General features: G+C 41.6%; 1 protein-coding gene across 3 annotated transcripts in view; it reads left to right on the forward strand.

Moving 5' to 3' along the window:
• nek9 (NIMA related kinase 9) overlaps positions 1–16144 on the forward strand; it is a 129464-nt gene that overhangs the window by 5465 nt on the left and 107855 nt on the right. The window contains exons 7-24 of one of the 3 annotated variants that reach the window (XM_073927710.1): positions 1449–1580; positions 2132–2242; positions 2359–2423; positions 2808–2858; positions 2962–3154; positions 4185–4329; positions 5274–5474; positions 5718–5764; positions 7504–7665; positions 8605–8713; positions 8804–8965; positions 9232–9399; positions 9535–9594; positions 9693–9871; positions 10214–10357; positions 10436–10528; positions 13096–13149; positions 14264–15541. In XM_073927710.1, the coding sequence (XP_073783811.1) occupies positions 1449–1580; positions 2132–2242; positions 2359–2423; positions 2808–2858; positions 2962–3154; positions 4185–4329; positions 5274–5474; positions 5718–5764; positions 7504–7665; positions 8605–8713; positions 8804–8965; positions 9232–9399; positions 9535–9594; positions 9693–9871; positions 10214–10357; positions 10436–10528; positions 13096–13149; positions 14264–14356 (2169 nt within the window). In that variant the 3' untranslated portion in view covers positions 14357–15541. The other 2 variants (XR_012392974.1, XM_073927711.1) reach the window with 2 other exon arrangements.

A 16144-nucleotide genomic window follows, 5' to 3' on the forward strand; every position in this document is an offset into this window, starting at 1 on the left:
GTGTAGTTCTTTCTATTAATACACCAGCTATGACTTTTGCCTCCATTACCTCCTAATGTGCTGCTTATTACAGTTATTACAGCAGTAGTTGGGTTTCAGTATTGGAGGTTATGGATGTAGAATAAGATTATGTAGAACATGCATAATATTACTACCAATAAACAGACAATATCTTAATAATAGGCAGGTAATAAGACACGAGGTAAAGCTCAGAATTGCTGTTTAAACTAAAATGTTACCTTACTTTCAGTTCATTCATTCATTTTCCTTCGGCTTAGCCGCATATTCCTCAGGGGTCGCCACAGCGGAATGAACCGCCAACTATTCTAGTATATGTTTTACACAGCAAATGCCCTTCTAGCTGCAACCCATCACTGGGAAACACCCACACACAAACACACACTCACACACACTCATACACTACAGCCAGTGTAGTTGATCAGATCCCCTATAGCGCATGTGTTTGGACTGTGGGGGAAACCGGAGCACCCAGAGGAAACCTACGCCAACACGGGGAGAACATGCAAACTCCACATAGAAACACCAACTGACCCAGCCGAGACTCAAACCAGAGACCTTCACAGTGCTAAATACAAAGCCACCGTGCCGCTCTTACTTTAAGCTATAATTTTCATTCATCAAACGGCTTTGTTGTCAGATTCTGTGTGTGTATGGTGTGCTGTGTCTCACTGATTGCTGTGGTCAGGATATTTTTAGCTCCATTTTAATTCCTGTCAAATGCAGTCAGGATGATATAAATGAAGGAGCGTTCGGCTTCAAAGTGACCACTTCAAAAGCTGAGTGTTAAAATGTAGACGACAGAGAAGCTAAATATAACCCGCTGCTGAGCTATTAAATATTGCACTTCACAGACACACAAATAAAATCTGAGGTGAGTTATGTGTTGTTGTTCTCATCGTGGCTGAAGATGTCAAGCACACTGATGTTCACGCCTAAACCATTTGAGTATATGAATTTAGTAAAATGGGCGGCACAGTGGCTCAGTGGTCAGCACTGTGGCCTCACAGCAAGAAGGTCTCTGGTTCGAGTCTCGGCTGGGTCAGTTGGTGTTTCTGTGTGGAGTTTGCATGTTCTCCCTGTGTTGGCGTGGGTTTCCTCCGGGTGCTCCGGTTTCCCCCACAGTCCAAACACATGCGCTATAGGGGAACTGATCAACTACACTGGCCGTAGTGTATGAGTGTGTGTGAGAATGAGAGTATTTGGGTGTTTCCCAGTACTGGGTTGTGGCTGGAAGGGCATGCGCTGCGTAAAACATATGCTGGAATAGTTGGCGATTCATTCTGCTGTGGCGACCCCTGATGAACAAGGGACTACGCTGAAGGAAAATGATTTTTAACGCTTTATTGTGTGTGTGTGTGTGTGTGTGTGTGTGTGTGTGTGTGTGTGTGTGTGTATGTGCGTGCGTGTGTGCGTGTGTGTGTCTGCAGTGTGTGGGCACGCCGTACTACATGTCTCCAGAGCTCTGCCAGGGCGTCAAATACAACTTCAAGTCAGACATCTGGGCCATGGGCTGTGTGCTGTTTGAGCTGCTGACCCTCACCAGGACATTCGATGCCACGGTAAACACACACACACACACACACACACACACACACACACACACCAGCAGACTGATGAAGTTATTATAGCTCTACATTTTTTATGTAGTTTTTATTTTGATCTCATTTTTTAAATCTGCTGTTCATATCAGTGTACTCTCAGTTTGTTTCATTAATGCTGATGTTAGTTTTTAGGTTTATGATTGTGATTGTAATGATGGTGAGGGGATGATGATAAGGGTGAGATGAGGATGATGATGATTCTGGTAATGATGATGGTGATGATGATGTTTGTGGTAATGGTGATGGTGGTGGTGATGGTAATGAGGATGGTAATGATGGTGGTGGTGATGGTAATGAGGATGGTAATGATGCTGGTGGTGATGGTAATGAGGATGGTAATGGTGGTGGTGGTGATGGTAATGAGGATGGTAATGGTAATGATGATTATGGTGATGATTGTGGGAATGGCGATGATATTTATTGGGAGTAATAGTGGTGATGATTGTGGTAATGATGATGATGATTCTGATGATGATAATGATGATGGTAATGTTGGTGGTGTTTCCCAGAATCCCCTGAACCTGTGTGTGAAGATCGTGCAGGGGAACTGGACCATGGAGATCAACTCTGATGTCTACACGTCTGAGCTCATCAAACTGGTGTACGAGTGTCTGGACCAGGTAAACAGGCCCTCTGAGGACCTGTGCTGAGGTCACTGTAATGTCATCATGACATATGTGTGTGTGTGTGTGTGTGTGTGTGTGTGTGTGTGTGTGTGTGTGTGTGTGTGTTGAAGGATCCTGAGAAACGGCCTACAGCGGAGCAGATTCTCGAGCAGCCCGTCATCTCTCATGTCAGAGTGTGAGTCACTGAGGCCATAACTTGCATTTCTATCATTATTTTATTTTGTTTTAATTTACCCATTCATATTGAACAAAGTGATTGTTTATTTATTTATTTTATTCACTTGTGTTTTTTTATTTAATGTTTAATTTTCTAAATTAAATACTCTTTTGTCAAACAGGTTTTATTATTTTACGGCAATTTTTATTGTGTATATTAATTTAGTTTGAAATATAAATAGCAAATTTTTTTGTGTCATTTATTTTAATTGCATTTTATTTTGAGAGTTTAAAATGTATTATAATAATTTTGTTGAGACTTAACCTGCACTACAGCCATAGTTTATTGTACATTAATTGTGTGTGCGTGTGTGTGTGTGTGTGTGTGTGTGTGTGTGTGTAGAGAGCTGGAGGAGCGGGTGGCTGCGCTGAACTCCGCCATCAGGAAACCCAAGTAGGTTTGCGTCTCATATACAGCAGTAGTGTGTGTGTGTGTGTGTGTGTGTGTGTGTGTGTGTGTGTGTGTGTGTTTACGTGACGCTGCTGTGTTGTGTCAGGCTGAGTACAGTGACCGAGACGTCCGTGGCGGTGGTGACGACGCGCTCGCGGGAGGTGTATTTCTGGGGCGGAGGGAAGTTCACTCCACAGAAGCTGGACATGTTCAAGGGCGGCAGCAGTGCTCAACACGTCTGCGCTGGAGAAACACACTTCGCTGTGGTCACGGTGGAGAAAGAGCTCTACACATGGGCCGTAAGATCATGCACAACTCATCATTACAATTAGACACACAATGATCCGCCCTCCTGTGCTTTATTTTCTTCTTTCTCAAATATTTCCCACATGCTGTTTCTCAGATGCAGGAAATGTTCACAGTATTTCCTCTAATATTGTTTCTTCTGGAGAAACTCTCATTTGTTTTATTTCAGCTTGGTTTGTTTCGGCTAATAAAGCAATACACCAAGTATTTTTGGGTTACTACACCTGTTTTTTGAAATCTAGGTCAATATTTTAATAATACTGTTTATCATGATGAAGCTTCAGCAAATAATCACAGCAGGAACATGTGATAGTTGCAAAAGCATCATACACCCAGTGCATCGTGGCATCAGGTGCAGGAGCAGGTGTTATTTGTGCACCCTTGGGCATGTTAATGTTTGTTAAGGTGCAATTCTTTATTGTTATTTCAAAGAGCATGTAAATGTTAGGCAGGATAAAAATACATACATCCACATTGCTTATTGCACACACAGGGATGCGCAGCAACATGCAAATGTATTAAATATGACAAAAAGTAAAGGATTCAAATATGAAAGATTATTATTGTCCACATATGAAAACCGCCACCACCTCCTCTTTCTCCACAGCTCAGTTGTAGTCAGTTAATTCAGGACACATTTGTTCATTGGTGATAATGTTATGTTATTAATGCTGTTATTTGACATATGCATGCGTACACTTGTGTTTTTGCACTTTTAGAGACATATGCAATGCCATATCTGCAAAGGAATAGGATGTGTGTGTTGATAATGGGCATGGTGGTATATTGTTCAGTATTTTGACCACACTTGTTGTTTTCGTTCATTTATTAATTAATTAAAAATTTATTGATTAACAAAAAATAAATGAATCTAAAATATTATAATGTCGAAATAATGAAAAGATTAAAAATACATAATAGAACTAACAGACGGAAGGGAAGAGTGTATTGTTGGTGGTGTCAGGAGAAGCTGATGGATATGTATGTGTGTGTGTGTGTGTGTGTGTGTGTGTGTGTGTCTAGAGTGTTCAGGGAGGAGCGAAGATGGTGGGTCAGCTGGGTCATGGAGACCAGGCCTCATACCGTCAGCCGCGGCGAGTGGAGCGTCTACAGGGTAAAGCCATCCGACAGGTGTCCTGCGGAGCCGATTTCACCGCCTGCGTCACCGGTGAGTGGAGGACACTGGAGCCGCCCACGTGAAAAATACTGTAGTCACCTTACTGTAAATCATAGTAAAGTGTATTATACTGTATATAATGTAGTATTTACAAGTCTCTGTTAATGAATGCCTCAGCATACTGTAGTATCAGCTATAGTGAACTGTGATAAATACTGTAGTTTACATCACTCTTACTACAGTAAACGCTGGTGTATTGTAGTAATATATACCCTAAAGTTGTTGAAAACTACAGTATTGGGTCATTTGTTAAGATTACCATAGTTGTGTTACCATAGCAACTGTGGAATCGCCACAACAGATCAATCACTATAGTTGTTGTGTTACCATAGCAACTGTGGAATTATCACAACAGATCAATCACTATAGTTGTTGTGTTACCATAGCAACTGTGGAATCACCACAACAGATCAGTTACTATAGTTGTTGTGTTACCATAGCAACTGTGGAATCATCACAACAGATCAATCTCTATAGTTGTTCTGTTACCATAGCAACTGTGGAATCATCACAACAGATCAATCTCTATAGTTGTTGTGTTACCATAGCAACTGTAGAATCACCACAACAGATCAATCACTATAGTTGTTGTGTTACTATGGCAACTGTGGAATCACCACAACAGATCAATTACTATAGTTGTTGTGTTACCATAGCAACTGTGGAGTAGTTGTTGTGTTACCATAGCAACTGTAGAATCACCACAACAGATCAATGAACGCTGTCATCATGGCAAAGATGACATAAATCAGTGATTATAAATGAGTTATTAAAACTATTATGATTAGAAATGTGCTGAATGAAAATCTTCCTTTATTAAACAGAAATTGGGGAAAATATACAGGGGAGCTGATCATTCAGGAGGGCTAATAATTCTATAGAGTACAGTATCTCAGATGCAGCCTTGTGGGTTTTTTCTGCCTGCTCTCCGCCAGACGAGGACCAGATCTACATGTTCGGCTCTGATTATTATGGCTGTGTGGGTGTGGAGAACGAGCTGGGCATGGAGGTGCTGGAGCCGGTGCTGCTGGAGTTCTTCACGGAGCGTGCCGTGCGTCAGGTGTCATGCGGAGACAACCATGTGCTGGCACTCACACAGAGCCGAGAGCTGTACGCCTGGGGCTGCGGAGAGCACGGTGAGCATCTATAATAATAACTAACAATAACTTACAAAACACTTATAAAACATAGACCACCGCAATGCTAGAACAGAAAATAGGAGCATTTTTAAAAGCATGATGTTTCCAAACCACAGTGAACCTTGAAACCGGTTATCGTCCCATGCCTACATGTGACCTGCAAACACTTCCTGTCACATAATCAGAGTCTCCACACACTTACTGTTGCATGACCAGAGTCTCTGCCTCTTCCCTCCGCAGGGCGGCTCGGTCTCGACTGTGAGGATGATTTCTCCTCTCCAATGCAGGTATTGTTATTTTACATTTTAAAGCTCTGCTGAAGTCTGAAATAATAGTGCTGTAAGTTTGTGACTCTTCTGAAGCGTATAAATACCATAATATGTGTGCAGATAGATTTCAGATCATGCTCGGTGAACATTCATGTGTATCTGCAGCACAATGCTGAAGTCAGATATTCTGCTGTGTGTTACGTGCCGGAGCGTCTGTCTTTGTTTTGGTCATTTAACCCGCCCAATGCCAGTTTAGCCAATTATATTTCAGCACCCCGGGTTGCCAGATGATGGAAAACTGTGTATTTCATTCATTCATTCAGTCAGGGAGGCTCTCAGGGTGTGCGTCTGTGACCGAAATGTGACCTCTGGTGGACAGTAGCAGACTCTGAAATGAGACTCAGATTCAGAGTTCCACATGAGGTTATTAATAAGCAAATACTATAAACATTACCAGTGTAAACATTAGGTGAGCAGGTCACATTGTAACCCTGTGTCCTAACAACACACTGCATGATGAGATACGCAGTGATGAGCAGTTTGGCTGTTTACAGCAGATGAACAGGACAGGAATGTAAACACAGCCTTTCAGAATAGAGCACTCACTGCACTCCAGCACAGTCATTTATAATCTAATTAACACATATTAAAGCTCTTGAACAGGATTAAATGTAGACGCTGAATCTCTGATATGTTGATGTCATCAATCTGGCAACCTGTCTGAACCAGACGTGCAATACCCAGCTCAGCCACTGCGTGTCAAACAAACATACTGCACCTTTAAAGTGTTTAGTTGTTCCTATCACTGTCAATCTGGTCACACTACATTTCAATGAACAGTTTTCACCATCAATATATCGTTAGATATGCCTTTTGTCTCAATAAATGCTTATTAATATTTATTAAGGCAGTAGTTGGGTTTAGGTATTGTGTTGGATTAGGGATGTAGAATAAGATCATGCAGCATATGTGCTTTATTAGTACTAATAAACAGATAGTGTCTTAAAATAGACAAGTAATAAGCTAGTTATAGTGAGAATTGGTAATTAAAGTGTTACTGGAGGTTATCTATAAGCTAGGGAGCTGAAAAACTACATTTGCAAGTGGAATATATAAACATTTAAAGCTTGCAGTTTGTCATATTGTGTGATTTTATGACACTTCAGCAGATCTTTAAGCTTGTATCTTGTTTCTAGTCTAAATCTCTAAATATTTTTAAATCAAGAAGCATTTTCTAGACAAGAAAGAAATATCGGCCTGTTTTCAGAAATCAAAAGAGTCAAAATTGAGTTTTTCCTTTAAACAAGCACAATATTCTGACAATAGCGTGAGCAGAATAACCTTGTTTCCTCTTTAAATAAGATTATTTGGCTTGTTTTAAGGAGAAACTCACTTCATTTTGACGCATTATTGCTGAAAACAAAACTAAATTTCTTTCTTGATTATAAAATAAGATATTTTAGATATTTATACTAGAAACAGGACATAAATTAAGTAAGAGAAGCATGTTTGCAGTGAATTAGCGTTGTGCAGTCAGTGTGAGATGCAAATCTGCTTGGGAAACTGCATTTCTCATCATCTTCTGCTGATTGTTGTACATGATGAGCTGGTAAAAGTTGAAAATGTCGTGCTTCAACTAACCTAGCTGCTCATCCATCTGTGTTAATGTTGCTTTATTGAGGTAATGCTTGTGTGTATTGTATCTGTGTGTGTGTGTGTGTGTGTGTGTGTGTGTGTGTGTGTGTGTGTGTGTGTAGGTGGAGGTTCCTCAGGGTGCCGTCATCGACTCTGTTTATTGCGGCAGCGACGGCACCTTCTTCCTCACAGAGTCTGGGAAGGTTTTAGCCTGCGGAAACAACGAGTTCAACAAACTGGGTCTGAATCAAGGCATCACAGGAATCAAGAACCACCCTGGAGAAGTATGAGCTCGCACAAACACGAGCTCGTGCTCACCACTGCGTTTCACTATAGGATACAGAACACACAAGACGGGTCACCCGTACAGCTTTAAATAGGGGAAATGTAAAGGAAGCCCCGCCTTCTAGTACAGGAGCCAATCAGTGATCACTGATGATTCTCTGGGGGAGGGGCTTCAGTGCAGACGTGTGTTTATGACAGTTTCTGCAGCTTCATGATGTTCCTCTGAGCTCAGCAACACACTGAAATCTCAGAGAATACACACACATGAGGAATATATCAGCATGAAGCTGCAGATCTCCACTCTTAAACCAGACAAATACTCGAGAAAACAAATGCTCAGTGCTTCTGTAATCTGTATGAAATATTTGCAACATACAGTCCTCTTCATATGCACCACACACCTACTTATAAGCACATCATATTTCTTATATCTCTCATATTTCTCTTCTCCATGATGACAGCACATCATATTAGACTAGATATTCTTCAAGACACTAGTGTTCAGCTTACAGTGACATGTAAAGGCTTCACTAGGGTAATTAGGCAAGTCACTGGACAACAGCAGTTTGTTCTGTAGCCAATGATATATATATATATATTCCCTAAGGGGGCTAATAATATTGACCGCAGTAGTTTTTGTTTTTAAAACCTTTTGTTGTTAAATATTTAGCTTATCTCCAGACTAAAACTAAAAGAAATAAGACTTTCTTCAGAAGGAAAAATAGAAAAAAACTGTGGAAAATGACCTTTCTCTGCTGACCAGCACTTGGGAAATATATGAGATGTTACAGTTTCACAGCAGGACACATGATAATGTGTATAATAATTATATTTCTGCTTGTCATTTCTTTAGTTTGTCAGTCAAATGAGAAATGCTGCACGATTGAGCCGCTCTTCTCTGTGTGTGTGTGTGTGTGTGTGTGTGTGTGTGTTCTCAGGGCTATCAGGGGATCCCGTACACCACCACACTGACGCTGGTCAAGCTGCTGTCTCGCTTTAAGATCCAGTTCCTCGCTCCGGGAAAGACACACACCGCTGCCATTGATGGTGTGTTTGAGTAACTGCGCCAATGTGCTTACACTCATCTGATGCTCATTGTGTGTGTGTGTGTGTGTGTGTGTGTGTGTGTGTGCGCAGAGCGTGGCAGACTCATGACCTTCGGCTGTAATAAGTTCGGTCAGCTGGGAGTGAAGGACTTTAAGAAGCACCAGGGCGTCCAGATCCTCGTCGGGCCCTTCGGAGGGAAGATCGTCACCAAGGTGTCGTGTGGAGACGGGTTCACCATCGCCGCCACTGAGGGTGAGACACACACACACACAAATGACTGCACCAAATGCAGGAGTGTCTGTCAAACTGAAGGAGACGCATCATCATCATCATCATCCAGCATTGAGAGCAGAGTTGTGTTCTGATATTCACTCTTGGGCTCTCTTTACATGCTCCTAATTACAGAAAGCAAAATCTCTGAACAGCAGCTCCACCTGATGAAGACAGCTGTAGTGTGTGTGTGTGTCTGCTGGATGACCTGTGTGTTCAGTGATGTCTCTGCTGTGTGTGTCTCTCAGATAATCAGATCTTTGCGTGGGGTAACGCTGGTAATGGTCGTCTCGGGATGCCGGCTGATAAAGGCTTCGGGTCAGAGGTCTGTCCGGCTCTCCCGCGGCCCATCTTCGGCTCTTTACACCATGTGCCGGATCTGTCCTGCAGGGGCTGGCATACAATCCTCATCATGGGTCAGTAAGCGCTGCGCTTCAGGACACTCCTCTCATCAGTGGCAGTCAAATAACACTATGTTAGCGTCTCTACTCTTCAATAAGGAGCTTGATGAGCTCGTGCTATTAGCTGCTGTTGTTTATGTGCATTGACAGAAAAAGTGCTGAACTCCAAAACCATCCGCTCAAACAGCAGTGGACTGTCTATCGGGAGCGGTAAGATTTACTATAGTTTATACAGATGTATATAGTGTTATGTATGTTGCCTGTAGTGTGTGTGTGTGTGTGTGTGTAACGCTGTGTGACGGCTGCAGGTCAGTGCTCGACCTCCTCCGTGGATCTGGAGACGGCCTCGGCCACAGACTCTGAGCTGCGTGAGGGGATGCTGGGTGGAACTGTGGAGGCTGTTATGGATGATCGAGGCCTGGAGACGCCCCTCTTCTCCATGGACAGCAAGACCAACGAGAGCTCCTGCCCTTCATGGCTGCGCAAGGTGAACATCCGCCATCATCTGCTGTCCCTCATGCAGCCAGACGCCTCCTGCTCTGCTTAAAGCTCATTTCAGATGTGCAGAGTTTGTGTCGAACAATCAGAACAAGCTTGAAGTGTTATTATGCATCATTTATTTAATGTATTGGTATTTTCTATTGACTCCTAATATATCAGGGACTAAGCTGAAGGATAGTGGGTGCGTATTTTGTGTTGGCAATGTGTTATTATATGTATATTATGAAGATATTGTTGTTTAAAAAGCCTAAGCAGGCACTAAAGCCTATATGTGAAGTGTTTCTGCATGCTATATAATATATATATATACACTGCTGTGTGTCTGCAGGAGCTGCAGGATGCAGAGTACATCCCGATGCCGGATGACTCCCGAGAGTCCATGGAGCCGCTGACGTCCTCCTACACCGAGAGCGCCACGCTGCCCTATGAGGAGCTGGACCAGCTCAAAGCCGCCGCTGGGAAGAGTATGATGGTGCGCTCCTGTACACACTCAATCTAACGGCTCACAGGTGACCTGAGCTGAGCTGACTGTGTTTGTGCTGTGCTGCAGAAGACAGCATGTGTGGATTACGAGCGGATGAACGGTGTGGAGACGAGCCGAGGCGAGCAGAGCTGCTGTGGAGCCAGTGTCCAGCTGGAGCAGGTACGATCACACTGCCATCAGTGCCTTTCTGAACAGGAGCTGTGCCATCAGAGACAACAGTCTCACTTTATATTAATGTAAGGGTATTTCAGTGTAAGATTATACTAGTTAAGGCACAGGTGTCAAACTCAGTTCCTGGAGGGCCGCAGCTCTGCACAGTTTAATTCAACCCTAGTTAAACACACCTGATCAAGCTAATTGAGTCCTTCAGGCTTGTGTGAAACCTACAGGTAAGTGTGTTGGAGCAGGGGTGGAACTAAACTGTGCAGGGCTTCGGCCCTCCAGGAATTGAGTTTGACACCCCTGAGTTAAGGCCACTGATGTTAAAGAGAGACCAAAATTACATATATTGTGTTTTTATTTGAACATATTAACCCTTTATGGAGGAAGAACCATACAGTGCTCAGCATATATAAGTGCACGACGACTCTCTCTTTTAAATGCATGTACAGTATTGAAGATGGTGAGTAAGGGGAAGGAGAGCAACGTTAATTTTGGGTGAAACACATAAGCAAAAACACTATATCAACAAGTGAGGGACAAAATGCCAAGACTAACTAAACCAACCCAGGCTCATTCTGAAAACGTAGTCCAGCGGACGTTTCTGGAGACTGTGAAATATGTCCCGGGAGGTTTGTATTTGTGCAGTTTTTGTTTTCGTGAATCCGCGAGAGGCCGCTGTGTGCGCTTTTTCATATCTTGAACGTCTCTCGCGAGTGCCGTTCGCACCCGCGCTGTTCTCGCGTCAACCCACCAGAGGCCGCTGTCTGACTGACCGAATGATTGACTGCGCGACCGGCCAATCAGCTGACCCACCCTCCTCCTGCCCTGAACCCAACCAGTTTTACCGATTGACCCGCCCGCCCGCTCACTTCCCTAAACCCCGGGCAACAATTTAGAAAAGCCGTCTAGAAAAGAAAAGCCCATGTCTGTTTTTTTCCGGATTTCACCGTGTTCTCACCCTGTTATGAACACGTTCGCTTTATTTTTTGGATTCTGTTTTTGTCTTACCTGGTTTCTGGAACCGCTCTTCCCCGGACTCAAACCCGGACGCCTTTGTCAACTCCTCTCTGCATCTGAAGCCCGCCGACGCACACGATGAGCTGACCGGACAAACTGATTGCTGCGGGAAACCCCTTCACATGGAGGTAATGCGGTCAGCCGGCAAGTGCGAAAGGGAACGGCGTCACCCCGTAGCGTTCGCTTAAAAAATGAAATGCAGCCATACGTACCTCCCGGGACATATTTCGCGATCTCCAGAAACGTCCACGGGACTACGTTTTCAGAATGAGCCTGGGTTGCAATAAGCAGAGTTAAATTGAGTTTATTTACAAAGATAGTGATAATATTAAGTACAAAAATAGGTATATAGCAAGAGCAATAAATATTTACAAGAGTATAGTGAAAATTACAGATAATGAATGCGAGATGTCTGAACTGATAGATGGGAGAGTTGGAGAGATGAGACGCGGGCGGCGTCTGAACAATAGAAATAAATAAAACTAAACACTCTGGCCCAATCTCCAACCTAACTATCCAAAAGAAAAATATAGCAGCTATTGACCAGAAAACCTTCCGGTCTGTTACGCACAACCTAACCTACTCTAATATATGAGAAAAACAAAAGTACAGCGGGTGGAGCACGCCACTTACCTAGTGTGTCTAACTAAAGTGATATTCAAAGCCCACTGTCACAACACGTGCCCACCTGCCCCACTCCTAAACCTCAGGTGGAGAACAGACAAATAACAGATAGCAGTTTCACTGACACACAACACAGAAATTCAGGACCTCGCGAGCAGCATCCTGGCACCACTGTTATGCCACGGTGGCAGCGGCTGGATTGGAGACCGTGTGGTGACATCACGGCAAACAGCTGGGCAGCGGTAGCCAATTAGAGCCACTGTAGGGATGAAAGCGGGAGAGAGAGAGAGGAAAATAATAATCACGCAACACAGGAAAGTAACAATGCATATGTTTGATAGGAAACTCTACAGTATTATATTCGTGCATATATACGAGATTAGTCAACACTGAAGCCAAATCTGGAGCTCATCTAACAAAACATCTCGTGATAATGCTCCAAACACTAGTACAGGCACATTTACATGGTATAGAACAATAGTAAATACACATTTATAAAAGGAAAAGTCAAGAGAAACAGAAAACATGGAACAAAACTGTGCAATATTTTGAGTTTAATTGTATTATCTGTCAAATTCCCAATATGTTTGATGACTAAATATTTAATAATAAATAAATCTGTTTAATAAATCTGTTTTGTTTAATACACTGAAACACACGGCCTATATTCACTGAGAAATAGAGGAGCATGTTCATCTTCATAATGGGCTGTACTCAGTGTGCTGAGCGCTGTATACGGTCACTTCACTGACGGTGATTATCATATTTGTTTGTTTTATGAAGTCATAATGAACCACTCCAGTGTGTTTCTGCTGAGTATTTTAATAAGAGCCCTGTAAAGGATAACATGGCATCTCGGGCTCGTTTTCACTGAGCAGTACGGTACACACTGTTTCCATTTGCATGTGCTGTGTGTGTTTCAGCTCAGAGAAACAGTGGAGCGGCAGGAGGGCCAGATCCAGCTGTTACAGAAGCAGGTCAGTCACACTATCAGAGACCTTCATCATCATCTCAGTCAGAAATGTGGCGCTCAGACTGTAGAGTCTCTGTGTTCGGCCAGTTTTAATGTTTAGTCTCCCACAGCAGGCTTACATCCACCAAAGTCAAGGTCAACAATGCGTTCGTGGTGTCAGCTCCTTACCTTTGTAGTATCGCATGGTTCAAGGATGCATTCTCTCTAAACCCCGCCTTTCAGAGACCTTGCCCCCTCTGATTGGTCACAATGGCCCTTGCAGTGAATATAATTTAGTGTGATTTGTGTGTTTATATAGCGCATGTATCGTGTATGGCCATACACCCAAAAGCACATATAAAGTAGTGGCTGCAGATTGAGGGGCAATATTAATAATAATAATAATAATAATAATAATAATAATAATAATAATAATAATAATAATAACAATTTTAATAATAATAATAATAGTAGTAATTAATAATAGTTATAACAATAGTAATAATAATAATAATAATTGTAATAATAATAACAATAATAATAATAACAATTGTAATAATAATAATATTAATTGTGATAATAATAATAATAATAATAATTGTAGTAATAATAATATTAATAATGATAATAATAGTAATAATATTAAAAATAACAATAATAATAATAATAATAATAAGAAGAAGAAGAAGAAGAAGAATTGTAATAATAATAGTAATTGTAATAATAATAATACTAATAATAATAATTGTAATTGTAATAATAATAATAATAACAATTGTAATAATAATAATAATAATAGTAATTAATAATAGTTATAATAATAGTAATAATAATAATTGTAATAATAATAATTATAATAATAATAATTGTAATAATAATAATAATTGTAATAATAATCATAATAATAATTGTAATAATAATAATTGTAATAATAATAATTGTAATAATAATAATTGTAATAATAATAGTAATAATAATTGTAATAATAATAGTAATAGTAATAATAATACTGCACTAAAAGTGTTCTCAAGTCCAGGGAAGCTTAGCACAGTTACAGTGATGCGAGTGTTTGTAGTTCAGTGCTCATTGCTTTCATGTGTATGAAGTGTTTGTGAAAGCAGTTCTCCATCTGATCTCAGGTCAGTGATCAGCTGCAGGAGAACCAGCGGCTCTGGAAGGCCATCGAGAAGCTCAGAGCGGATGCTGGACTGCAGAATCACCATGACGACTGAAGGATGACCTGTGTCCGAGTCATCATCAGACTGAAGCTGCTGAAGGCCAGCCAGAGCCCTAATGCTTCATAGTGCTGTGTGTGTGTGTGTGTGTGTGTGTGTGTGTGTGTGTGTGTGTGTGTGTGTGTGTGTGTGCGGTACTGACATTAGATCTGGGAACAACATTGATAAATAGCAGATTAATGATGATTCAATCCCTGCAGATGAATGTGTGCTGCTCTCTCCATATGCTCCACACTCACCTTCTTTAAAGCACGACAGTAGTAAAGGGATAGTTCACCCTAAAATGGAGACTCAATCACCGTTTACTCGCACTCAAGCGGTTTCAATCCTATATGTGTTCCTTCTGTTAAACACAAAAGAAGATATTGTGAAGAATGCTGACTCCCATAGGCGGAATAACAAACTCTGTGGAGGTCAATGGTTACAGGTTTTCAGCATTCTTCAAAATATCTTCTTTTGTGTTGACAGAGAAACTGAAGCTCTGTTGAGTGATGACAGAATGCTCGTTATTGCTGAAGTGCTGGTCAGTATATCAGTGTTCATGACGACTGGACAGTGTTTTAATGTTCTCTTCCTCTGTAGGCAGGTCTAATGTTCAGTCCGGGGTGTTATATCTCCTTCATCATGTGTGAATGTGAAGCCCAGCACTCTCTGTGTGCTCTTCTTATGCGGTAAGGGTGTCTGGATGTTTGTCCACATGTTGACTGAAGGGTTTACAGTCCTTTCACATCATATCAGAGTGTGTTTGTTGGTCGTACACATGTCAGAACTACTGAATTTGTTTTTGATGTGTGTTGATAGTATTCTAGTGTACTCCATGTTGCCAAATATAGTGAAACCACACCGAGTGCATCGTGCTGATCTGCTCTGTTGCACAGGGAAATGCAGCGCGAGCGGTGGTTTCTCAGCCTTCCTCTCATATTTGCATGTTTTAAGCAGTTGCAACCAAAGGTGTGTGTGTGTGTGTGTGTGTGTGTGTGTGTGTGTGTGTGTGTGTGTGTGTGTGTGTGTGTGTGTGTGTGTGTGTGTGTATTATATCAGAATTTTTATATTTGACTCTGTTCTATCATCTGTAACGGTTTGATCTCGTTTTGGGACACGCTCTTAATGTGTTTAATGCTTTATACACCCGTATCAGACACTGATGCACATTTATAAATAAAAGGCACACTGTCACGCTGATGTTGGGCTGATTTTAAAATGCTGTACAGAATTTGTGTATGTGAGAGAGAGAATTTCTTTAGTTTATTTTCTCAAACTGTGATGTCCTGTGATGTCTTTTGGGCTTTGTTTTATTTTTATTTTTTAAATACATTAGTTGTATACGCCTAACTAAGAAATATAGTTATCATTTAGTAGATAAATTCAACACTGAGCTGATCTCGTTGTACGCATGCGCATCAAATCAGAGATTTGGGAGAGTCGACCACGTCCTCAACGCTGGAAAACCCGGATCCGTTTGGTCAATCGGTTCGTTCGAACAGTTCATTTCAACGAAGTGATTCACAACCCAGGCGTCACTGGAAAAGCTCTCAGGAGGTTTAGTGTGGAGTTTCGGTGTATTTTTGTATTTAAACGATTCTTTAAACCTCATACGTGTGTGTTTTTATTCAGTTTGAGTTTCTTTGTAGAGATTTTCGTAATGTTTACAAAAGGAGCGTGGTATTACCATAGAATAGACTATAGAAGTGATCACGTTACAGTCACAATCTGGAGAAGCCGTGAGTGGGGCGGGAAGTACAGCGGGATTTCTATCTGATTTTCCAGGTATAGTGCAAATCTCGC

The sequence above is a fragment of the Danio rerio genome, chromosome 17 (genome assembly GCF_049306965.1).
Source record: "Danio rerio strain Tuebingen ecotype United States chromosome 17, GRCz12tu, whole genome shotgun sequence".
NCBI lineage: Eukaryota > Metazoa > Chordata > Actinopteri > Cypriniformes > Danionidae > Danio > Danio rerio.